General features: G+C 59.2%; 1 protein-coding gene across 2 annotated transcripts; it reads left to right on the top strand.

Moving 5' to 3' along the window:
* Positions 1-1,324: 1,324 nt before the first annotated feature.
* On the top strand, positions 1,325-14,074 carry CLPTM1L (CLPTM1 like). Of its 2 annotated transcripts, none has more exons than XM_055422307.2 (17): positions 1,325-1,617; positions 1,911-2,008; positions 2,953-3,142; positions 4,337-4,485; positions 5,735-5,813; positions 6,703-6,820; positions 7,011-7,105; positions 7,572-7,656; positions 8,546-8,649; positions 9,459-9,524; positions 10,331-10,381; positions 11,192-11,274; positions 11,758-11,792; positions 12,229-12,284; positions 12,363-12,407; positions 13,088-13,203; positions 13,570-14,074. In XM_055422307.2, exons 1-17 carry the CDS (start codon positions 1,456-1,458, stop codon positions 13,652-13,654), a joined length of 1,617 nt encoding a protein of 538 aa, XP_055278282.1. In that variant the 5' UTR covers positions 1,325-1,455; the 3' UTR covers positions 13,655-14,074. The 2 variants fall into 2 exon arrangements, with proteins under 2 accessions (XP_055278282.1, XP_055278283.1); XM_055422308.2 differs by having other exon boundaries at positions 1,326-1,617; positions 4,340-4,485.
* Positions 14,075-23,736: the final 9,662 nt, after the last annotated feature.

Genomic DNA, 23,736 nt, shown 5'->3' with positions numbered 1-23,736 from the left:
GTTTTTGAAGTCTGAGACAGAAGGAAAAGCGAGAGAAGTAGATGTGAACAGGAACGCAGATGGTACGCTCTCCGTCACAGGGAGCTGGCCACTGGGCACGGGCAGCTCCAGCGAGCCAAGGGTCCTGACTCCACAGGCTGTCGGATGGAAACAGGAAGAACACACACCCTTCCAGAGGCCATCAGGGCAGCTCTCAACAGGAAAACGTGAGCACCATCAAGCCTGGACAGCCAGACAAGTTCTCTCCCTCCCTGGGGCCCAGCTAGACTGTCCCTCCGGCAGGCAGTGGGTTCTAATGGGAGCTCTTGAGGATCAGGTTCAGTCCTTGGAGACGGCGGCTCCCAGAACGCACTGGAGAATGATTTTTAAAAATGCCTTCAATGCTCACATATTGAGATATAAAGAGGTCACTCTGGCTTATACATCAATTCACTTGAATTTGACCCTAACTAAATAAAATGATCTATTTGTGGTCTATCAAACATACAGTGTACACCTGCTTTAATTCTTAGAAGGACACACTGACCAGAAGTACAGAACGCCCACGTTCAAAGTGAAGATTACAAGGCCCTCGTCCTGGGACTCGGATGCGGGGCCTTCTGTGCCAGGACTCCCTTCCCAGGGGCGAGGCCAGGCTGACTCCGTCTGCGAGCTCGTCCCTTTTTGCTTGCTTAAAGCTTAAATGTATCCCTGACTCGTTTAACGTTCTTTGCTTTGACAAGATCTAAAACGGGGCTGAAAACACGCTTCTCCGGGAAACCGGGAAGCGGGGCTCAAATCGGACCGCCCTCCGATCACAGACGGCCCGTCGCCGGTTCTGGCGGGGCCGCGCCGTCCTCCGGGAGAGGCCGCCTCTCCTCCACGCGCGGCCCACCTGGGGGCTGGCATCCGAAGACGGCGACAGGAACGCGGAGCGGCCGCGGCCCGCGTGCCTCCGCCTCCGCCGTCGTCGACCCGGCGCCCGACTCAGGCTGAGGGGCCCGGCCCCACCGGCCCCACCGGCCCTCGCCGTCACCGCGCCTTCCCAGGGCCCGCCGGAACCGCGGGGCACGCCGGGAGGACGGCGCGGCGGGGGACGCCACAGCGCGCCGGAACCGCGGGGCACGCCGGGAGGACGGCGTGGCGGGGGACGTCACAGCGCGCCCCGACGCAGGCGCGTGCGCGAGGCCGGCGGGACTACGCTTCCCAGGGGGCCACGCGGCGCGCCCGCTTCCGGCGGACGGTGCGAGGCCCGGAAGCGGCGCGGCGGCGAATCCAGCGGCCACCGGTCGGCGGCGGCGGCGGGCATGCGGGGCGGCCGGCGGCCCGCGGCGCGCGGCACGTTGGTTCCCCGGCGGCGGCGGCGGCGCGCGGCGGCTCCCGCGTGAGCGGCGGCGGCCGGAGCGGCCGGCGGGGCGCCGGGCGGACGGAGTGCCGCGGCGGCGAGGCGGCCCGGCCGGGCCCGGCGGCGGCGCCATGTGGCGCGGCCGGAGCTCCCTCACCAGCCTGGTCGTGGGCGTGTTCGTGGTGTACGTGGCGCACACCTGCTGGGTGATGTACGGCATCGTGCACACCCGCCCGTGCCCCGCCCACGGCCGCTGCATCCAGCCCTACCTGGCGCAGAGGCCCAAGCTGCAGGTGAGCGCGGGCCGGGCCGGCCGAGGCCGCCGTCGCGCCCCGAGCCCCGACCACCCCCGGCCCGCAGCCGGCCCCTGCGCCCCGCCCCGTCCGGCGGCCAGCCTCGGCCTTCAGCAGCTGGCCCTGTGCGGCGGGCCTGCCCCTCACAGCCATACTGTCACCGCCGAGTTCTGCCCCCTGGGGAACGGCAGGCATCTTCCCTGCAGCGGCCGCCCAGGTCGTCCTCTGTCAGCGCCCTGCGCTTTCTGCCAGGGCCCTCGCAGGCTTGATTTTCTTGACGGTCCTTTTTCCAGCTCAGTGTGTATACCACCACGCGGTCTAACCTGGCTGAGAACAACGTGGATCTGGTCTTGAACGTGGAGGACTTTGACGTGGAGTCCAAATTTGAAAGGTACGGATGTGGGCAAGGTGACAGGCAAGCCCCGTGGACATTGAGATCGCTGAAGAGTCAATGTGTGTGTGTGAGAGAGAGAGAGAACTGAACCTCAGAGAAGTGGCGTTACCGACCGTCTAGTGCACGCTGGAGCGTTTCAGCTGCAAACATCTGTGAAACGTAGGCAGCAGACTTCGTTTCACTTGAAAGTAGCAGCTGACTAGTTTGTCACTTAGGAAGTAGCTTACCCACCTTCTAACAGTTCTGGGATGCAGCTCGGCCCGGGAGAGTTTCCAGAGGGGTGGGGATGGGTGCAGACGACGTGGAGAACAGAGCTTACGCAGTTTGACAGCAAAACTTGTGTTTTCCCAGCAGAAGTGGTTCAGTTCTGTCCTCTAGAAGGGCAAAGAGAAGGATGGAGGGAAGGATTTAGCAGAGAATCAAAATTAACTGAAGTGTAACTTTACAGAAGAGAGCAGGCAGTGTAGATGTGGAAGTGTGTAGTGTAACTTCTTAAAGCTGTTTGTGACTGATGGTTCTAGTCTTTTAAGTTTCAAGAAACGTAATCTTAAAACTGACGTGCTCATCCCGAGTCCTGCTGTTTGTTGTCTGGGAGGTGTCAAGGCGAGTACTGGGGTGTGTGGTGTTGTGCAGAGCCCAAGTCCTGGGGGAGAGCTGCTGTGGGGACGGGGTGGGTCACGCACACCTGGGGTTGGCCCTCAACCTCAGCGGCGGGAATGCAGGCTTTGTGGCAGCTGCCCGTGCTTTCAGAGTATGTTGCATAATCGTACGTTTAGGACTTCAGTAACATCTAGGTAGATGGGTCTCACTCTTAGTTCTTCTCAGCCGACAGTAATCGGTTTGGGTTCAGAACGGTGTTTTTGATAGATGTCCTCGCATAGTCTCCGCTTCCACAGAACAAAACACGCGTACGGTTATTCTCGTCATTTGTGTTGTTTCAGGACAGTCAACGTCTCTGTTCCCAAGAAAACGAGGAACAATGGCACACTGTACGCCTACATCTTCCTCCACCACGCCGGCACCCTGCCTTGGAACGACGGGAAGCAGGTTCACCTGGTGAGCCCACTAACCACCTACATGGTCCCCAAGCCGGAGGAGGTCAATCTGCTCACCGGGGAGCCTGCGGCACAGGTGAGCAGTGCCGGCGGAGGGAAGCCTGCTGGCCCCTTGGTGTCCACGTGTGTCTGCACGTGCAGTCATCTATGTTGAATTAGTATTGTGCAGTCTGAGTATTCGGTGACTTTCTTCATGGGGATTCCTTCTCAGGTCACCGGGCCTCTGAGCCCTGGGAACGTGTGTGCAGGGCAGAGAGTCGGTGCAGGGTGCCCCGCCTCAGCTACAGTCAGACTTGGAGCTGGCGACCCTGTGCTGGGGCAGGACGAGGCAGCGCTGGGGTGTTGCTTCTAAGGATGTGATCTAAGTTAGGAGAAAGGAGTACGAAGTGTGTCTCGTATGCCCATAAACCCACATGTTCAGGGAAGGCTGGCGAGCACACACTCGGCTGTGACTTCGGGGCAGGACGGAACAGAGGCAGCCTGGTGTTCGGGGCCGTGTGCCCTGGAAGGAGAGTCCTTCACAGCCAGGGGCAGCAGCTCGCCAGGAGGGGTCCACACTGTCTTCTCTAGGTCGTCGGAAAGGCCGTGTGCTCCCTTGCCGTGCAGGCCGCACAGCACTGCCTCAGGGCCTTCCCGGGAGCCCGGCGGCCTGTGGAGGGTGGAGGGCGGCTCTGGATCGGGCAGGTGCTGAGTCAGCGTCAGCTGTTGCTGTTTCTGGGACGACGGTTCTGGTGTCACCACTGGAGCTGAACTGGAGCTGGAGGGCGGAGAGAAATAGAGTGTTGCTGTTCAGGGGGCTGCTCAGATCCAACGTTAAGGTTTCCCTGCCCGGAAGGGTTTGTTCTGAAGTTAGCGGATTTAGACTTGTTGCCCAGGTGCAGACACGCCCTCTTCCAGAAGGCTGGGCAGAGCTGTTTTAGAAGCGTCTTTGGTTCAGGCTCCTTGAAGGCTGCAGGGCTCTCATCTCCAGACTGCCCCCACCTCCTGTGACTGTTCCAGGGCTCAGGCCCCCGCTCGGGCTACGGGCCTGGGACAGGAGTGCGTGAGACCCAGGATCACGTGCTCTGGAACAGCAGGCCTTCTGCTTCTGCCGTGAGCAGGCTGTGGGGAGTGAGCGTCTGGGCGAGGGCCGCCGGGGTCCCCCTCGGGCCTTCTCGGGGCTGTGCTGTCTGCTCATAGGCTCCCAGGTGAGGGTTCCGCACCCCGTCCCCCAGACCAGCTGGGCCCGCCCTTCCCAGCCTTTCCCTGCTGAGCCAGCGCTCATGTTCAGCAGCAGATCGAGGCTGAGAAGAGGCCGCCGAGTGCCCTGGATGAGCCCGTTTCTCACTGGCGGCCCAGACTGACCCTGAACGTGATGGTGGACAAGTTCGTCTTCGACGGCGCCTCGCTGCCCGCGGACGTGCAGCGCTACATGAAGGTGTAGGTGCCGCCGGGGGGCTCTGGGGGCTCGCCGGAGTCCACGTGCCCAGCTTACACGTCGCCCGTGGGCTCCCTGAGCCGACGGCAGGGGGCATCTGGTGGATGGCAGAGCCCCTAGGATTGGGGCCGGCCACAGTCCAATAGCAGATGGGCCACACCTGCACCCCTGAGCCCTCTGCAGTGGGGAGCCGGGGTCCGCCTGGAGCCCCCTAGCTGTGCCGCCGCCTCGGGGGTCTCGCTGATCACAGCTGCCACCACGATCAGAGGGAAGATGGGCACAGCAGGCGTCTGTCGCGGAGGGACGGTGGAGAGCCTGATGTGGCCGCGTCACCGGCACCCCCCAGGCTCTCCCCCATCTGCACCCCGCAGCCTCGCACTCACTCAGCTCAGATGTTGACTGTCAGGTCGGCCTCTCACCGTCACTTACCGTCAGAAGGGATTACATTAGTAGGATCAGTGAAGTCGTTCAGTCGTGTCTGACTCTCTGCAACCTCATGGACTATAGCCTAACTGGCTTCTCTGTCCACGGGATTTTTCAGGCAGTAGTACTGGAGTGGGTTGCCGTTTCCTTCTGTAGGGAATCTTCCTGACCCAGCAATCAAACTTGGGTCTCCCGCATCGTAAGCAGACGCTTTACCATTTGAGCCATCAGGGAAGCCCTGCCGTCAGAAGCATAACCGTTAAAACCGACTTAGGTCACCCTGCGTCTCTGTGCTGTGGGGAACCCCTGACGCCGGGCTCGGCCCCCGGTCAACACGTGGTTCCCGGAAATGGGGATGAGAACTGTTGCCTTCCACGCTTTCCATTGGTTCTTCGGGTGTGGTCATGACGTTTTGGGTTTTGTAAAGTTAAGGTCTCATTTTTTAACGTTGGGTGCATTTGTAGTTGAGAGCGTGACGGTCAGTGGGCGCGAGGCGCCCAGGTGTATGGCCCTCACATCTCGCCGCACCCTGGATCCCCGAGTGGGCGCACGCATGGCCCCTTGTTCTTATCTGCCTCCTGAATGGCGTCCCACTGAGCATCCAGTGCCCAGCCTCACCGCATCCTCCGGTGGCAGCTGTGAGGGGGGAACGTAGCGCCTGGGCCCCTCCACTCCCTGTGGGAATTTGAGTCCTGGGCCTGCCAGGGACCAGAAGCCACTGGAGTCGAGGTTGGGGGAGCGGTCTCTGAGGTAGACCCAGCATCTTGGAGCTTCAGTCCTCCCGGGTGCAGGAGCCCCCCAGTGACCTGGAGACGGCTCTGCCCCCAGGATCCAGCTGGGGAAGACGGTGCACTACCTGCCCATCCTGTTCATTGACCAGCTGAGCAACCGCGTCAAGGACCTCATGGTGAGTTGGCTGCCGCGCCCCAACCCCAGCACAGCTCATACCCCGCGGGCGGGCAGGCGGCAGGTCCCACTCGTGATGAGCATGGAGCCCTGGGAGGGCTGCTTATCTGTCAAGTGGCTGTGGCCGTGGTTCCATGGGGGCCCGGGTTTCTGGTATGGAGGCCCAGCCTGTTCTGGAGGTATCTGGAGCAGAGCCTGCCTCCTCCAGGCTGGCCCCCGGTCACCTGCTCCCCTGGGGCGGGCTGGGCTGACAGCAGCGCTAACAGTGGACACCTGAGGTTGCTTACCGCTGCAGGCAGCGTGCTGGGCGCCTTGCAGCACCCGAACAGCCATGTCCCCGTGTCCGTGACCCGCAGGGACTCATGTAGGGTCAGGGAGCTGATCTCTCCGTGGAGGCCTGCTGCTTAGCGTCTGCTGGGCAGAGCTCAGCTGTGTGGGGCCTGCCGACCCACCTGTGCTCAGAGCCTGGGGCTGCGGGGTTGGGTGTCATGGGACACCTCCCTTCCACACAGTCACACATCAATTCCAAGTGTCCTCGAGGGCCACATTGAGGGGCCACCCCTCCCTGCAGCTCCCACTGCCCCGGTGAGTGTGGCCACCCCTGTGTTCTCCTCAGGGCAGCCTTGGCATCTGGTCCCCAGGCAGGGACGCAGGCTCCCATGGGCCTCTGCTTGACTGAGCTGCCCACGTGGGTCCCCGCACCTGACCAGGAGGCACCGGCGCCCGGGGCTGTGGTCACAAGAGATACGTAGGGTTCTGGTGATGGAAAGAAGCTTGAGGAGTGAGGGCTTTCTAGAGGAGACGCCTGCAGGTCCTCAGAGAACAGTGTAGTGCCAGGCCCAGGTGGCCCAGCTTGGCGCAGGGCCAGACCGTCACTGCTCCCCCCACAGGTCATCAACCGCTCCAGCACCGAGCTGCCACTCACCGTGTCCTACGACAAGATCTCACTGGGGCGGCTGCGCTTCTGGATCCACATGCAGGACGCCGTGTACTCGCTGCAGCAGTTCGGTGAGGCCGCTGGGTGTGCCCCGGGAGCAGGGAGTCAGGGGAGCCCAGAACTCAGCTCCTGTCCGCCTGTGAGGCCGTCCCCCTTGGGCCCTGTGGAGTCCGAGGAGCTTCTCTGCAGACGAGGTGACTTCTCAGGGCTCTGTCGCACGGGTCCACATCGCCCCTAACTCGGGGCCTCGGTCCCTTCCAGGGTTCTCAGAGAAGGATGCTGACGAAGTGAAGGGCATCTTTGTTGACACCAACTTGTATTTCTTGGCGCTGACTTTCTTTGTGGCTGCGTTCCACGTGAGTACTTCTGGTTTTCCAGTGAGGCCTCCCCTCTCCCTGCCCCCCAGGAGAGGGGTCTACGCTCAGGCTTGACCAGCCAAAGGGCTCGGCTTCGTCTGTTTGGAGCCATCTTGAAAACAAAATCAATGAGATTAGCAAAATACATGTTTCCTTGTTTGAGGTCTGGCACGGCGATTCCAAGAGTTACATATGGGTCCTGCTGGGAGGGTCCCCGTTAGACGCAGCAGCTGGCGGCTACCGGGAAGGCCCACGGCGGGCTGTGCACTTGGGGCAGAGGGTGGGGGTGAGGCCCGGCTCCCAGCTGTAACAGCAGGTCCATAGGCTGGGGGACCGGCCGCCAGGGAAGCTGGAACTTGTCAGGGCCGCACTGGGGCCGAGGTCTCACTAAGTGGACAGTGTCTTCGATCGAGCCTGTGCTCGCCCACACAGTGTGGGGGCTCATCGCTGTCCTGTTGTCTTCCAGCTGCTTTTTGATTTCCTGGCATTTAAAAACGACATCAGCTTCTGGAAGAAAAAGAAGAGCATGATCGGCATGTCCACCAAAGCAGGTAGCGGCTTGGGACTTGCACGTGTCCAAGATGCCCCCAACTGGGCCATGCAGGCGGGTGACGAGCTTGCTCTGATGCCACAGGGGTGTTTGCCCGGGACCGCACTGCTCTTGCTTGGGACGGGCCTTTAGGTCCCCGCGGGAGCTGCCTGGGGGGGTGAGGGCAGCCTCCTGGCCCTGGTGAGCACCTCGTGCACCTGGGGCAGGAGCGCAGGGGCCGGTTCTCAGCGGTCTTCTGTGTGGGTTTATGGTCCCGTGGCCGCCAGGCTGGCTTTCCAGCAGGAGGTGGTTCTTCAGCTCCCGTGGAAGTCACTCCCAAGGGAGGGGCCTGGGGTGCTTGGGTGGCCCCTGCATCCAGGTCCCGAGTCTCGGGGTCTTCTGTCCTCACCTCTGACTTCCTCGGAGGGGAGGGCCCCACTGAGCCCCCCGGCCCTCTGCTGGCCTTTCCCGTGGTGATGTGAGCAGGGTTTGTGGGGCCTGGGGCCCGCGTTCTTGGCAGGCAGTGCCCTGCAGGGGGCATTCCCACAGCCGTGGTGGCTCCTGAGTCTCCGCTGGGAAGACAGGCGCGGGCTCCAGCGCAGCGTCCCCGTCGGGAGCCGTGTTCCCCGCATCCCGTCCGTGCGTCGTGTCAGCGAGTGTGGCTCATGCTCGCCCTGGCTGAGGTGGCTTTCTGTTGGGTCCCAGCCCTTCACAGTCGTTGGCAATGGTTTACACTCTCCACGGCTCCCTTTCAGTGAACGAGGGGAGACGCGCTTGTGCGTGCTGGTGCCCTGAGGGCGAGTGCCTGTGTGCGTGTGTGCACCTGTATGGGTGTGCCTGTGGGTGCAGCCGGCTGTCCTCACCCTGCACTTGGCCCCGCCCCTCACTCGGCCCCGCCCGCCCGCCCCCAGTGCTCTGGCGCTGCTTCAGCACCGTGGTCATCTTCCTGTTCCTGCTGGACGAGCAGACGAGCCTCCTGGTCCTGGTACCCGCAGGCATCGGAGCCGCCATCGAGGTGCGTGGCCCCCTCGGCGCTGCTCTGCACGCTGCCTTGAGGGTCCTGGGGCCCAGGTGCTTAGCGCAGGTTGGGACTGGCGTCTGCCTGGGTACCAGCTGGCCCGGCTTGGGCGAAGGTGCCGCTGCCTGGCTCCTCCCGCGGAGCTCCACACAGCCCCGTGTGTGTTTCCACTTGGATGCTGCCTCGTCCCGTCCGCCCGTGGGACGTGGCGACTCAGCGGGTGGACCCTGTGGCTCTTGCTGAACGGACGCCACGTGCAGCAGGATATGTGATGGGCGGTGTGGGGGTGATGGGCCAGGATGCCCCCTCTCTGGAGTCTAGGGCCCCTTGGGCCTCCAGCACCGCCCTCACCAGGACCCTCAGCATGGCTTTGTCCAGGCCCTTGCCCATGGGCACCTCTCAGGAAGTGCTAATTGGGCCCTCCCGCAGCCACAAGTCATGTAGAGACCGACTTCACTGTTGCACTGACCCCACCTCAGGGAGGCGGCCACCTGGAGACACCTAGCCATGGCGGGACACGGGGCTCTGGGCTGTCTGGGGGGCTGGAAGAAGGTGCCGGGGCGAGTCTGGAGGTGGTGGGGGTGGCCAGGCACAGGTGAACTAGGCGGGGACTTAGTGGACCGTGAGGGCAGACAGACTGGGCCTGCACTGGAGACGGGCCTTGGTCAGGTTCCTGCCGAGTGCTCAGGCTGAGCTGGGGTGCAGCGGGGCGTGAGCGGCCCGTGTCCTGATCGGTCACCATCCAAGGAGCCGGCCATGGCTTCTTCTGGGTCCTGGAACCTCAGGTGTGGGTTTTCCCTTCTCAGCTGTGGAAAGTGAAAAAGGCCTTGAAGATGACCGTCGTCTGGAGAGGCCTGCGGCCCACATTTCAGGTAGGGACCCACCCCCACCGTGTTCTCTCGGGGACCTGTCGCCTTCATCCCATTGCAGCCCGCCCGTGGTGCAGGCTGGCCACTACATGCGTCCCTTGGCCGTGTCCCTGCGACACACAGTCCTGAGGGCAGGCGACCGTCTCGTGGTCACCTCTAGGCCCGCGGGCAGATGCAAGGGTGTCTTGGTGTGGGCGGGGCAGCTCACCCCTCCTCAGCTCTGCCCTCAAGTCCCCTGGGCTCTGACTCCCCTGGGGTCCCCCATCCCCAGCCGTAGGAGCAGCAAACCCCCACCCTGCAACCAGGCAGGACGCCGGTTAGCCCAGCTCAAGTGGAGCCTCCCGCAGGGTGGGGTCCTGCCCTGACCACACTGTGAGGGGCTGTCCAGTGCCGAGCTTCCTGGAGCGTCAGCGGGAGGTTGCGGCTGGGCGGCTGCTCCACTCCACTTTGTGTGGCGGGCCTCACGTGAAGACCCCCAGGGCTGTGAGACTCCAGGCGTGCAGGTCCAGGCCGGTCACACAGCGGTGGGGTGCAGCTTGTTTCCGGGTCACCTCAATGTGTCTGCCCTGGCTGAGGAGGAGAGGGTGTTTATTGAGAGCCCAGCAGGACTGGGCCAGGAAGCGGCCGGGCCGTGTGACGTCGAGGTCGACGGGCCTGCTGCAGCCTCGCGTCCCAGGCGGTGCCCTCATGGCTGTAGGTGACCCTGTGCCTGGCTGGGTTCCCCCGCTCAGCCTGCAGGCTGGTCTCCTCTCGGGCGCAGGTGCCAGCCTGGCCCCTGGGGTGACGTGCTGGTGTGGACTCCTTTGCAGTTTGGTGCTTACAGTGAGTCTGAGCGGAGGACAGAGGAGTACGACGCCCAGGTGAGCGGTGGCGCGGTGTGCTCACGTGCAGGCCTGGCTGCGACCCCCCGCGGAGAAGGCCGGTCCCGGGCATGGGGCCTGCCCACCTTAGCCGAGACCCCGGAAAGCTGTCTGCTGGGTTTCTGACCCAGGAGGGGGCGCTAGGGGCTCACGGGTCCCAGTCCTGTGGGCGCTTGCGCCACGTCCTGTCCTGTTGGGAGGCATCCCCCTCCCCGTGCGTTCTGGCGGGGCTGTGCACCAGGTCCTGCCCTACTGGGGGCATCCCCCTCCCCGTGCATGCCCGCAGGGCTGTGCGCCGCGTCCTGCCCTGCTGGGGGCGTCCCCCTACCCGTGCATGCCTGCGGGGCTGTGCGCCAGGCCCGCTCCGCGACGCGGGGTTCCTCCTCCCGCGTGGTTTTCACGGTGGTTCACAGGTTCCTTGTGCAGGGATTTTGTGTGCTGGTTTCACGGGCATCGGCTGCATCCCAGTTTTCATGGGGTTTTGGTAAAGCCCGGATCGGAATCGAGGGTGGACTGCTTTAGTCGGCAGGCGGCCCCAAAACGGAGCCTAGAATCTTTCTTCAGAGTCCTTTGCTGGACGTTCTGGCCCTCGCCTGCCCCCAGTCAGGCTGTGAGTCTGGCTGTGTGTCAGGGACCAGTGTGGATCCGTCACGCATTCGTGGTGGACGTCCTGTGGGTAGATGCTTGCCAGCCTGTACCTTTCGCGCAGCCTGGCTTCGTTGCCCTGGACGTCCCGCTGCTGTGCCCTCTGGTCTGTGGGTCCAGGCGGCTCGGAGGACGGGCCTTGACTGGGCGCCTTCTGTCTCCAAGGCCATGAAGTACCTGTCTTACCTGCTGTACCCGCTCTGCATTGGAGGCGCCATATATTCTCTGCTCAACATCAAGTACAAGAGGTGAGGGCACCCCGCTGATGGCCGCGGGTCCAGCGCAGGTTCACCCTTGGCTGCGGTCCTGGCTGCCCACTGCTGGCCCCATGCGGCCATCTGGTCCTGGCAGGCTGGGGAGCGCTTGCAGGAGCAGACTCGGGGCTGGCTACACAGCCTGTGTCCAGAGGGGCCGGAACCTCTGCACTGTCCTGGCCCCATCCTCCCAGTGCAGGTGACCCCCAAAGGCACCGGCGCTTGGGCTGGGCTCAGGGCCACCCACGGGCCCCGTGGTTCCGTCCCACTGGAGGTCGCTGGGGGAAGTGTACGGGTGCCCGATCTCTGCTGTCCCCTCGGTGGGGGCTCTGGGGAGCTCGCTGTCCATGCAGGTGGCCTGGGCTAGCCCGCCAAGAGCAGCCCCCACCGCAGTCCCGGCCCCGGAGAGGACGGGTGCGTGGGGGCTCCGTCGTGACAGGCCGAGCGGCGCCCCCATCATCTGCGCTTGCTTTCCAGCTGGTATTCCTGGCTGATCAACAGCTTCGTCAATGGTGAGTCTCCCGCCTCAGCGGCAGCATTTGTAGCAAGTCACATTGTCTGGCTGCCACGTGGCCTAGTGCGGCAAGGGCGGCCCTGTCCGGCCCTGCCTGCCCCGCCCCGTCTCCCCCTTGCTGGGCCTGTGGGGTCAGCTGTGGGCGTCATGTTCTCGTGGGGTGGTCGGTGCAGGCAGCAAACGCCGCTGCCATGGACCACCGCAGCCCCTAGCCCCGTGTCCCGAGGCAGCACAGCCCGCTCAGCTTGTCCAGACCGTGAGCTGCCGCTCACAGGCTGCCGGGCTCAGCTCGGGTGTGGGAGGGGCCCGTCTCGGCCCCTGGTGGGAGGCGGTGGGTAACAGCAGGCAGAGCTCCCGGGCGTCCGAATCGGCAGCCCCGATGCCCGCGTGGGGCAGCATCCCGGCGCCGCGCCGCCACACCCGTGTCTCCCCAGGGGTCTACGCGTTCGGCTTCCTGTTCATGCTGCCCCAGCTCTTCGTGAACTACAAGGTAGGAGGCGCGTCTCCTCCCCCGTGGGCCCGCTCCCCTGGGCCGCCCAGCCCTGACTCACTGTCTCCTTGTCCCCAGATGAAGTCAGTGGCCCACCTGCCCTGGAAGGCTTTCACCTACAAGGTCAGTGCGTCGCCTGCACGAGGCTCTTGGGGACTGTTCCTCGTGGCCAGGTCGTGTTGGCCATGCTCCTGTGCAGGGGCGTTGGGGGTCGGGGGGGTTCTCTTTCAAGCACAGAGCCCCGTGGTGGCCCTGGAAGCCCAGGGTCCCTGGAGCCCCAGCCACACGGGTGGTCTCCCGGTGACAGCCATGCTGCTTTTTGGCACTACACATCCTACAGCAGGTGGATGCTTTTGACCTACTGGCTGGTGTCGGGCGCTGGGTGCCTGTCCCCCAGGCGGCGGGTCCAGTGGTCCCAGGCCTGGGCTGGCCAAGGGCTGTCTGGACATGGCCTGGCCACGTGCAGAGGCTGGCACCACGTGACCCTCCAGTAGCCCTAAACTAGAGCGTGCCAGGTTGGGGTTGGGGACGGTCAGAGCTGCCTTCCGCTTGGGATCTGCATGGGAATTCCGTGCGGGCAGCTCTGTGACCCCAGGCTCCCGGGTGGAGCTTCTCCATCCTTTCTGTGGAGGGCGGGTGGGATGCCCGGCTGTGGGGTCTGTGCCAGGATAACCCGGGGTCAGGCCCCCCTGCTGCTCCCCACTTTGGTGGCTCTCAGGTCATTGGGCGGCAAGTGCCCACAGGTGCCCACGGGTGACCGCGTGCCTGGGCAGCTCTGGTCTCACGGCCCCACCTGCCCGCAGGCCTTCAACACCTTCATCGACGATGTGTTCGCCTTCATCATCACCATGCCCACCTCCCACCGGCTGGCCTGCTTCAGGGACGACGTGGTGTTTCTCGTGTACCTCTACCAGCGGTGGTGAGTGTGGCCTCAGTCCTGCCCCTGTGGGGAGACGGCAGCAGGTGGGGCCTCAGGGCCCAGCGCCCCGCGCAGGAGCACTGCTGTCCGTCTGACCGCCCCGCGAGCAGCCACAGCCCTGCTCTGCGCACGTGTTAGGAGCCTGGGCTCTAGCCCCTGCCTCGGCGTGGCTGCAGCTGTTGGCAGCAGCCTCGGGAGCAGAGGTCTGGCCTGACAGTTTTAAGAACGTCAGGAGGGCGCAAGGCAAATCCGCACTGGTCCCTCCCACGGGGACTGACCATCCGAGTCCTGGCTGTCATGCACCCAGGACACACGTGTTCGCCCTTGCATGCCAGCCGGCCTGACACTCACATGGTCTCCTTGCAGGCTTTATCCCGTGGATAAGAGTAGAGTGAATGAGTTTGGGGAGTCCTACGAGGAGACCCCCCAGCGGAAACCCCACACAGACTGAGCCAGACAGGGCGCCGCTGTGGAGGGTCGGCAGCTCGGGTGGGCCTCCCGCCATCCCAGCCTCTACGTTGCCAAACCCCCGAGCGCCCCTCACGGCCTCGGGTGCATCCACGTCGCGTCCGTGGTGCCGACGGCGCTGACGGTGCCGCCCGCGTGGACGTCTGTCCTGGTCGCCGGGTCCGGGAGCGTCGGGTGCCGGTGGGGCCGGGCCGCTCCTGCGGGGTCCCCACCCGGGTCCCGTCCCCACCCGGGTCCCGTCTCCTGGGGCCTGTGCGCGCTCCCGCGGGGACTTCACATGCCTCCTTGAACCCATTCCGTATAGACTCGGGTCAAATGCTTTTCTTCCTTTGCGCCTAAATTTGATTATTTCAAAGCTTAATGTATGTATGTTTCTATTTTAAAATAAATTTCTCTGGCTGTACACTCTTCTTGGTCTGACGTGACGTAGGAGGTATGAGATAGTGGCGTTTATCCCATCCCCAGAAATGAACACACGATGGGGTTTATGCATGTTTGCCAGCAAGAGAAGATTTCAGGAATCTCGGACCACAACTATTCTTACATGTCCGCGTCTGGTTTTGAAGTGAGTCATCGCAGTGTCCTGTGGGTCAATAGACAAGTTTTGTTAGAGAAACGCCCTAGGGCTCGCAGAGGGAGAAGCAGAGCGGGGAGGAATCTTTGCAGACAGGGCAGATGAGGGTGAGAGCTGGTGGGGGACACGGTCAGTCGTGCTCCCTGAGGTTCATTCTTGGAGCCTGTGGGCACGGCGTCAGCACATGAGCCCATCAGCATCTCAGCCACTGAGCTGGCTCTGAACCCAGACCTCCTCAGTGGGGTCTTCTTGGCGATGTCTACACTGGCAGGCTGTGGCCTCCAGCGGTGCATCCAGGGCCCCTCCGCAGCCAGAACGTGGGGCCAGGTGTGGGCTGGCGTTGAGGCACCTCTCAGGGTCAGACCTGTGTGTCCTTCCCGCAAGTCCTGGAGACCAGACGAAGAGCCGCACCCAGGCGTCAGCCGCCAGCGCGCACCTCCCTGTCACAGGAGAGAAGCTGCTGGCCTAGAGGACCTCACCCCAAAAGTGCATCAGAGCACACTGTGAAATGAAGAGCTCTGCAGACACACAGAGGCAGGAGGGGCTGCTCGCAGCAAATCTGCTCTTTGAGAAGCCCTGCGGGGGGCCTTCCAGCAGGGATGAGGGCAGCAGGTGCGACCTGATCTGTGCCCCAGAGGCGGCAACCACACGGTGAGTCTCGACCCACTCGCTCATTTAAGTTATCTAAAAAAGATAACAAACCACTTACAACTAAAATAATGATGGTGTTTTGTGAGGTTCCACAGAGCCAGGCAGGTAGGTACTGAAACGGTGTGAAGACTCGATGCGACTCCGGGTGAACTGCGAGGGGCTCAGACAAGCGGCCTCCGAGGTGAGTCGGCCAGTGGGGGAGCCGAGCTCGGGGCCGAGCAAACAGGACAGCGTGGAGACAGGAGTGAGAGCAGGCAGGACGAGTCAAAACCTGCAGCTCGGCCCCCGCGGGGTAACCATCAAATAAATGTAAATGACTTACACACCCCACCGAGAGGCAGAGATTACCAGACCAACGCAAAAGGGGCCCCAAGAACACAGGTGAAATCAGGCAACATCTACCACGTGAACATCAGGAAAGTGTTTTAGAGAATTATCAACAACGTTACCAAGAAATAAAGTGTGTTTATAAAAGTAAAGGTATTAAAAAGACATAGTAATTTGTTATTGGGTACATAAACATGTTGAAATGTTGAACATATTGAAAATACATTACACAAAACTGTTAAGAGATGCAAGAACTGGTCCACAGGGCAATTTCAATGCTGTGTCAGAGGCTGACAGCAGTGTAAGATCTCTGAGAAGAGACAGGACCTGAACACTCATTCTGCGTGACCTGTTGGAGACACGTCTCCCAAATTCAGAAGTGTACACACTTTTCAAGAGCATGCAGAGCATTTACCAAGAATATTCTGCACAATAAAACCAGCTTAAACAGATATAAAATGCCTTAAGAACATACAAATTGCGTTCTTCAGCCCCAGTGGAGTTAAGTGAAAAATCAATGACAGATCTGGGGAAATCTCTGAATATTTAGAAATTAAACATCACCACTCTGAAATAAACCATGGATCAAAGAAGCAGCCAAGAGGGAAATGAGAAAGTATCTTGAACTGAACGAAAATGAAAACGGAACACTCACGTTCATGGTCCCTGATGGGGAGACAGAGGCACAGCTGAAGCGCTAAAGACCTCCAGCAGGAAAAGACTTGCGTGTCCTCAGCGTTCGCCTTCGGAAACCAAGAGAGGGATGAGACCGCAGGAGAGGAGCACAGCATGTGGAGAGCCGCAACCCATGCTGCAGAGAGAAGGCTGCAGAGTACGGACGGGGACGCGCGTTCTTCGAGATGGCCAGTAAAGGCAGTAAACCCCCAGCCAGCCTAAGGAGGGGAAAGAGAGCGCAATCACAGCGTCAGTGAAGAGGGAGCAGACGGCACCAGCCCGCACACGCATCTGAAGAACAGCAGGAGAAACATCGGGGCCGCTCGCACCCACACAGCCAACCACGTGCAGAGACAGACCACCCACGCCCATGAGGAAGCCCAGGACCAGACGGCTGCCAGGGGCTTCACTTGGCATTTCGGGAGCAGGGGGTACCAACACGCAGGTGCCGTTCCCAGGAGAGGGAGCAGGACGCCCGCCCAGGCCCCGCACACCCAGGTCAGACGGACTTTCGGCTCTGCCCCTACCCCAGGGCGGCCCGCAGGCTCCCGTCTGTTTCTGCCCAAGCTCTCACCCGCGTGTTTCCACTCCCTGGCCCACGTTTCTGAGGTCAGACCTCCCCACCTGGAGCGCGTCCTTCAGAAACCGGCTGCTTCCGGGTTTCTGCCCGCAAGAGTGCCCTTACTAACCCTCGTCCTAGAGACACAGCCTGCGTCCTTCCGGGCTGTCGTGGCTCCTCCCATCTGAGGCCTGGGTGCTCTCCGCCGAGCGTGGCGCCCCACCCGTCCCCCTCTCCAGGCAGCGGCAGTGGGGGCCCTGGGCCCGTCTCTCAGAAGTGCCTCCCCCAGGTGGAGCTTCTCTGCAGTGACCTGTTCCCGTCTCCCCTCCTGTTCTGTGCCCCCCGGGTCCCTCTATGCTGAACGCGGGGGCATTCCAGAGAGACGGCTGTTCCCACGGCACTTGTGTTCTCTGCTCGGTACTTAGTTCGTGTATTGAATTTTCCATTATCCAGTAATATGGTTCCAGATGTCCTGTTTGACTTTAATTGTTTCTGTTAAACCTCCTGGTCTGTCTGAAAGGCCTTCTCCTCCGCCTGCTTCCGTGTCTGCAGAGAGGACAGGCCGGCACTGGGGTCAGCATCCTCCGGCAGCTGCAGCGGCTTGCAGGCCCGATCCTGCTGCCGTGCGGGCTGGGGTCCATCTGCTCTTGCTCCCAGCACTGTGTCCTTCCTTCCCCGTGCTGGACGGTTTCGGGTGTGTCTTCAGCTTCAGATGGACCTCGCCGGGGCTCCCCTGGGGGTTCAGCGGTTAAGCATCTGCCTGCCAATACAGGGGACATGGGTTCCATCCCTGGTCCAGGAAGATCCCACATGCCACGGGCAACTAAGCCCTTGTGCCTAGAGCCTGTGCTCCGCAAAAGAGAAAGACCACAGAGAAATGAAGACCCAGCGCGGCCGAAAATAAACTGAATAAATGAAAACTTCAAAATGAAAGCTCACCTGGGGCCAGCATGCTAGTGACTCCTTCCAGAGAGGATCAGAGCCGGGCCTACAAGCCTGGGGTGACGTAGATGGTGTGTACATGTATAGGCCAGCGTGCTGGTGATTCCTTCCAGGGAGGATCAGACCCGGGCCTATGGGCAGAAATGCCTGGAGACCCTCCAGGGGTGACACAGATGACATCCATGTGTACAGATGAACCCCATGAACGGTATGAAAACGCAAAAAGACAGGACACTGAAGGATGACCTCCCCAGGTCGGCTGGTGCCCCATACGCCACCGGAGAAGCAGAGAAGTAACTCCAGAAAGAATGAAGGGACGGAGCCAAAGCAAAAACATCACCCAGTTGTCGATGTGATGGTGACAGAAGCAAGGTCCGGTGCTGTAAAGAGCAATACTGCATAGGAACCTGGAACGTTAGGTCCATGAATCAGGGCAAATTGGAAGTGGTCAAACAGGAGATGACAAGAGTGAACATTGACATTCTAGGAATCAGTGAACTAAGATGGACTGGAATGGGTGAATCTAACTCAGATGACCATTATATCTGCTACTGTGGGCAGGAATCCCTTAGAAGAAATGGAGTAGCCATCATGGTCAACAAAAGAGTCTGAAATGCAGTACTTGGGTCAATCTCAAAAATGACAGAATGATCTCTGTTCGTTTCCAAAGCAAACTCTTCAATATCACAGTAATCCAAGTCTATGCCCCGACCAGTAATACTGAAGAAGCTAAAGTTGAACAGTTCTATAAGACCATTAAAACCTATAAGACCTTCTAGAACTAACACCCAAAAAAGATGTCCTTTTCATTATATGGGACTGGAATGCAAAAGTAGGAAGTCAAGAAATACCTGTAGTAACAGGCAAATTTGGCCTTGGAGCACGGAATGAAGCAGGACAAAGGCTAATAGAGTTTTGCGAAGAGAACACACTGGTCGTAGGAAACACCCTCTTCCAACAACACAAGAGAAGACTCTACACGTGGACATCGACGGATGGTCAACACCGAAATCAGATTAATTATGTTTTTTGCAGCCAAAGATGGAGAAGCTGTATACAATCAGCAAAAACAAGGCCAGAAGCTGACTGGCTCAGATCATGAACTCCTTATTGCCAAATTTAGACTTGAATTGAAGAAAGTAGGGAAAACCACTAGACCATTCAAGTATGACCTAAATCAAATCCCTTATGATTATACAGTGGAAGTCACAAATAGAGTCAAGGGATTAGATCTGATAGATAGAGTCCCTGAAGAACTATGGACAGAGGTTCATGACATTGTACACTAGGCAGTGATCAAGACCATCCCCAAAAGAAAGAAAGGCAAAATGGCTGTCTGAGGAGGCCTTACAAGTAGCTGAGAAAAGAAGAGACGCGAAAGGCAAAGGAGAAAAGGAAAGATACACCCATTTGAACGCAGAGTTCCAAAGGATAGCAAGGAGAGATAAGAAAGCCTTCCTCAGTGACCGTTGCAGAGAAATAGAGGAAAACAATAGAATGGGAAAGACTAGAGATCTCTTCAAGGAAATTAGAGATACCAAGGGAACATTTCATGCAAAGACGGGCAAAATAAAGGACAGAAATGGTACAGACCTAACAGAAGCAGAAGATATTAAGAAGAGGTGCAAGAATACACAGAAGAACTGTACAAAAAAGATCTTCGTGACCCAGATAATCACGATGGTGTGATCACTCACCTAGAGCCAGACATCCTGGAATGCGAAGTCAAGTGGGCCTTAGGGTGCATCCGTATAAGCAAAGCTAGTGGAGATGATGGAATTCCAGTTGAGCTATTTCAAATCCTAAAAGATGAGACTGATGCTGAAGCTGAAACTCCAATCCTTTGGCCACCTGATGAGAAGAACTGACTCATTTGAAAAGGCCCTGATGCTGGGAAAGATTGAAGGTGGGAGGAGAAGGGGACGACAGAGGATGAGATGGCTGGATGGCATTGTTGACTCAATGGACAGGAGTTTGAGTAAGCTCCGGGAGTTGGTGATGGACAGGGAGGCCTGGCGTGCTGCAGTCCATGGGGTCAAAAAGAGTCGGACACGACTGAGCAACTGAACTGAACGAAATGTGTATAGATGATGGAGAAGGATGAGAGGCTTGTGGAAGCTTCCTGACGGGAGGGACTGGCTGTGGGAGAATCTGGGCTTGCTCTGATGTGCTGGGCCGTGCTCAGTAAATCTTTAATCCAATTTTCTGTTGATGGGTGGGGCTGTGTTCCCTCCCAGTAGTTTGGCCTGAGGCCAAATTGTGGTAGGGGTGAAGGCGGTGATGCCAACCTCCTGCAAAATGACTTAGGCCAGCACTGTTGCCCTCGGTGCCCTACCCGCAGCAGACACTGCCGGCCCTCGCCTCCGCCGGAGACTCCTGGACGCTCACCGGCAGGTCTGGCTCGGTCTCTCGTGGGGTCACTGCTCCTTTCTCCGGGTGCGCACATGCCCCAAAGTCTGTGTCCCCAGTGCTGCGGAAGTTCTGTAACCAAATCCCACTGGCCTCTGTCAAATTCCCTGGGGGTTCTCAGTCCCCTTGCCGGATACCCAGGTTGGCACATATGTTGTGGGTCCTAGAACTTTCCTAACAGTGTGAGAACGTCTTTGGTATAATTGTTCTGCAGTTTGTGGGTCGTCAGCTCAGTGGCTCAATGATGGAGATAATGGCAACCTCCTCCAAGAGGACTTAGGCCACACGCCACGCCTCCCAGGTCTGCTGCAGCCAGAGCCCCTGTCCCCGCGGCAGGCCACTGCTGAACCCCCGCCTCTGCAGGAGACACTCAGACACTCACAGGCAGGTCTGGATCAGTCTCTGTGGGGTCTCTGGGTCCTGTGCGCACAAGGTTTTGTTTGAGCCCTCCCAGCATTTCTGGTGGGTGTGGGGTTTCATTCTAAACGCGATTTCGCCCTCCCACCAGCTTGTTGGGGCCTCTGCTCCTCCCTCGGGTGGCGTGTCTCTCCATGGACGCAATGTTCTCCTGTCGAAGGTTGCTCAGCGGTCAGTTGCAATTTTGGAGTTCTCGCAGGAGAAGATGAGCACGTGTCCTTCCACTCCGTCTTTCAGATTCAGCACTCAATATGCCAGAAAATTTGGAAAACTCAGCAGTGGCCACAGCACTGGAAAAGGTCAGTTTTCCTTCCAGTCCCAAAGAGAGGCAATGCCAAAGAATGCTCAAACTACCGCACAATTGCACTCATCTCACATGTTAGCAAAGTAATGCTCAAAATCCGCCAAACCAGGCTTCAACAGTACATGAACTGTGAACTTCCAGATGTTCAAGCTGGGTTTAGAAAAGGCAGAGGAACCAGAGATCAAATTGCCAACATCTATGGATCATAGAAAAAGCAAGAGAGTTCCAGAAAAAAACATCTGCTTCATGGACTATGCTAAAGCCTTCGACTGTGAATCACAACAAGCTGTTAAAAAGTCTTTAAAAAATGGGAAAACAGACTATCTGACCTGCCTCCTGAGAAGTCTGTGTGCAGGTCAGGAAGCAACAGTTAGAACCAGACATGGAACAACAGACTGGTTCCAAGTTGGGAAAGGAATTCGTCAAGGCTTGATATTGTCACCCTGCTTATTTAACTTATATGCAGAGTACATCATGCAAAATGCCGGGCTAGATGAACCATAAGCTGGAACCAAGATTGCTGCGAGAAATATCAGTGACCTCAGATATGCAGATGACACCACCCTTACGGCAGAAAGTGAAGAAGAACTTAAAGAGTCTCTTGATGAAAATGAAAGAGAGGGAAAAAGTTGGCCTAAAACTCAACATTCAGAAAACTAAGATCATGGCATCCAGTCCCATCACTTCAAGGCAAATAGATGGGGAAACAGTAGAAAAATTGACAGACTTTATTTTCCTGGGCTCCAAAATCCCTGCAGATGGTGACTGCAGCCATGAAATTAAAAGACGCTTGCTCCTTGGAAGAAAAGCTATGACCAGCCTAGATAGCATATTAAAAAGCAGAGACATTACTTTGCCAACAAAGGTCCATCTAGTCAAGGCTATGGTTTTTCCAGTAGTCATGTATGAATGTGAGAGTTGGACTATAAAGAAAGCTGAGCACCAGAGAATCGATGCTTTTGAATTATAGTGTTGGAGAAGACTCTTGAGAGTCCCTAGGACTGCAAGGAGATCAAACAAGTCCATTCTGAAGGAAATCAATCCTGAATATTCATTGGAATGACTGATGCTAAAGCTGAAACTCCAATATGTGGGCCACCTGATGCAAAGAGCTGACTTATTGGAAAACACCCTGATGCTGGGAAAGGTTGGGGGCAGGAGGAGAAGGGAACAACAGAGAATGAGATGGTTGGATGGCATCACTGACTCAATGGACATGAGTTTGAGTAAACTCTGGGAGTTGGTGATGGACAGGGAGGCCTGGCGTGCTACAGTCCATGGGGCTGCAAAGAGTTGGACACGACTGAGCAACTGAACTGAACTGAAGTGTGTGCTGCAGCTGGACTTCGTTCTAGGAGCAGAAGACTCTGGGGGGTGACAGGGTTTCACCTGGGCTTCTCTGAGTGCAGCTGGGGCCCAGAAGAGGTTGCAGCTCTGTGTCCCCACCAGGACGACCTGCTTCACACCTCCTCTCGGTGGAGCTCAGACCTGGCCTCTCCTCCCCCTCCCCCTTTGCTCCTGTCCCAGGACAGAGCGGCCCCCAAGCTCAGAACGTGCCTGGCCTGGCTCTTGGTGACCCTGGAGAGGACCCCTCCTCTGAAGGGCTTCCCAGAGCGCCCCTACCCCACTCTGGGCCGTGCCCACCAGAGAGCTGGGTCATGGCCGGGCCGGGAGCGATTCAAATGCTTAATTCTGTAAGTAAATTCCACCACTCAGCACCAAAGTAGGTAATTTTATTTTAGTGACTTCTTAAATTTCATCAAATAGCTTTCAAGGGTGTGGAAATCCGGAGGTGTGTGCACAGCAGGAGCCAAGCCATGTCTGCCAAAGTGCAGGGACGTGGTGCCCCGTTCAGAGGGATTTTCAATCTTAAGCATTCTTTATTGGTTTTCATCAGGAGGTTTAAGGTCCAAGAGAAAGCACACAAAGGCGCGGAAGTGGTAAGCTGCTGGCCTGCCGCCTCGGCGGGCAGATCAAAGGCCTCGTGCTCTGAGGAGCTGGAGGAGATGTGGGTTCCCCCTGGAGCTGCCCCCATGATCCCGCTCCCCACCAAAGTGAGGTGAAGTGCGTGCGTGCTCAGTCGTGTCTGATGCTTTGCGACCCTGTGGACTGCAGCCCACCTGGCTCCTCTGTCCCTGGGATTCTCCAGGGAAGAGCACTGGAGCCATTGCCATCTCCTTCTCCAGGGGATCTTCCCAACCCAGGGATCGAATCTGCATCTTTTATCCCTTGTCTTGGCGGTGGTTTCTTTACTAGCTGAGCCTGGAGAGAGCCCCTCTGCTCCCCCAACTCACTGCCTTTTCTCCTGGTGTCTCCCAGCGCCAGCCAGGTGTGTGGGGGACACTGTCCTGGCTCTGCCCTGAGTTATCTGGATTTTTCAGGAAGCCAGCACCCCTGCACCTGCAGGGCAGGACGATGACCTGCCCACCTCCTCCAGGGCTGCCCGGAGCCAGTGTGCAGGAGTGCCATATGAATCGTGAAGCCCCGTGTAAACAAAGACCGCTCTTCCCATAACCTATCTTCCCCTCTGAGAATTAACCAACCTTCTCAGTAAACCCAAGACAGGACAAAAACCACAAAACAGGGTCATGAAACACCCTCAACTCCCACAGAGCCTCCAGGCCCCTGATCCAGGAACCCGGGTAAGCGGATGCTAAAACAGGCCGCTCTGCATCCCCAGGCAGGGACAACGGGGCCCCCGGCCTCAGAGAGCCTGGATGCTGGGCTGCAGTGGAGCTCCCCGGGGCAGCCCTCCTCCTGGGGGGTCCCTGTGCCAGGACCGGCCCGTGTCCTCTGCTCCATCGCTTCTCAGCGCCCCTGGGCTGTCCCTCCATGCAGAAAGGAGGTCTGGCCCCTCCGCCCTCTGCTGTTTGGGGAACCAGGTCCTGAACACCTTCCCTGAGGCGCTCCCCTGAGCCGCACGCAGGGAAGTGCTCTGGGAATTACATGCCCTGTGTTCTCTGCCCGCGTGCAGCCCTGCTGTTGCCCCGGCACCCCTTCCCAGGCATCTCCAGCCCCCGGGGACCAGTCTACACCCGCCTGAGCCCCTGCAGTGAAAGCCAGCGACACCACCAAATGCGGGCAAGGACTCACACGTCGCCGGTCGAGATGCAAGACAGGAAAGGAGACGTAAGCTCACGGGGCGACCAGACCCCTGGGCATCTGTCCTGAGCGATGAGAAGTCATGTGATTATACACCCGACGTCC

This window comes from Moschus berezovskii, chromosome 18 (assembly GCF_049115385.1).
Source record: "Moschus berezovskii isolate FMDL1 chromosome 18, NW_MosBer_1.0, whole genome shotgun sequence".
Classification (NCBI taxonomy): domain Eukaryota; kingdom Metazoa; phylum Chordata; class Mammalia; order Artiodactyla; family Moschidae; genus Moschus; species Moschus berezovskii.
Note: the sequence above shows the minus strand (reverse complement) of the source record. Positions and strands in the feature narration are given on the sequence as shown.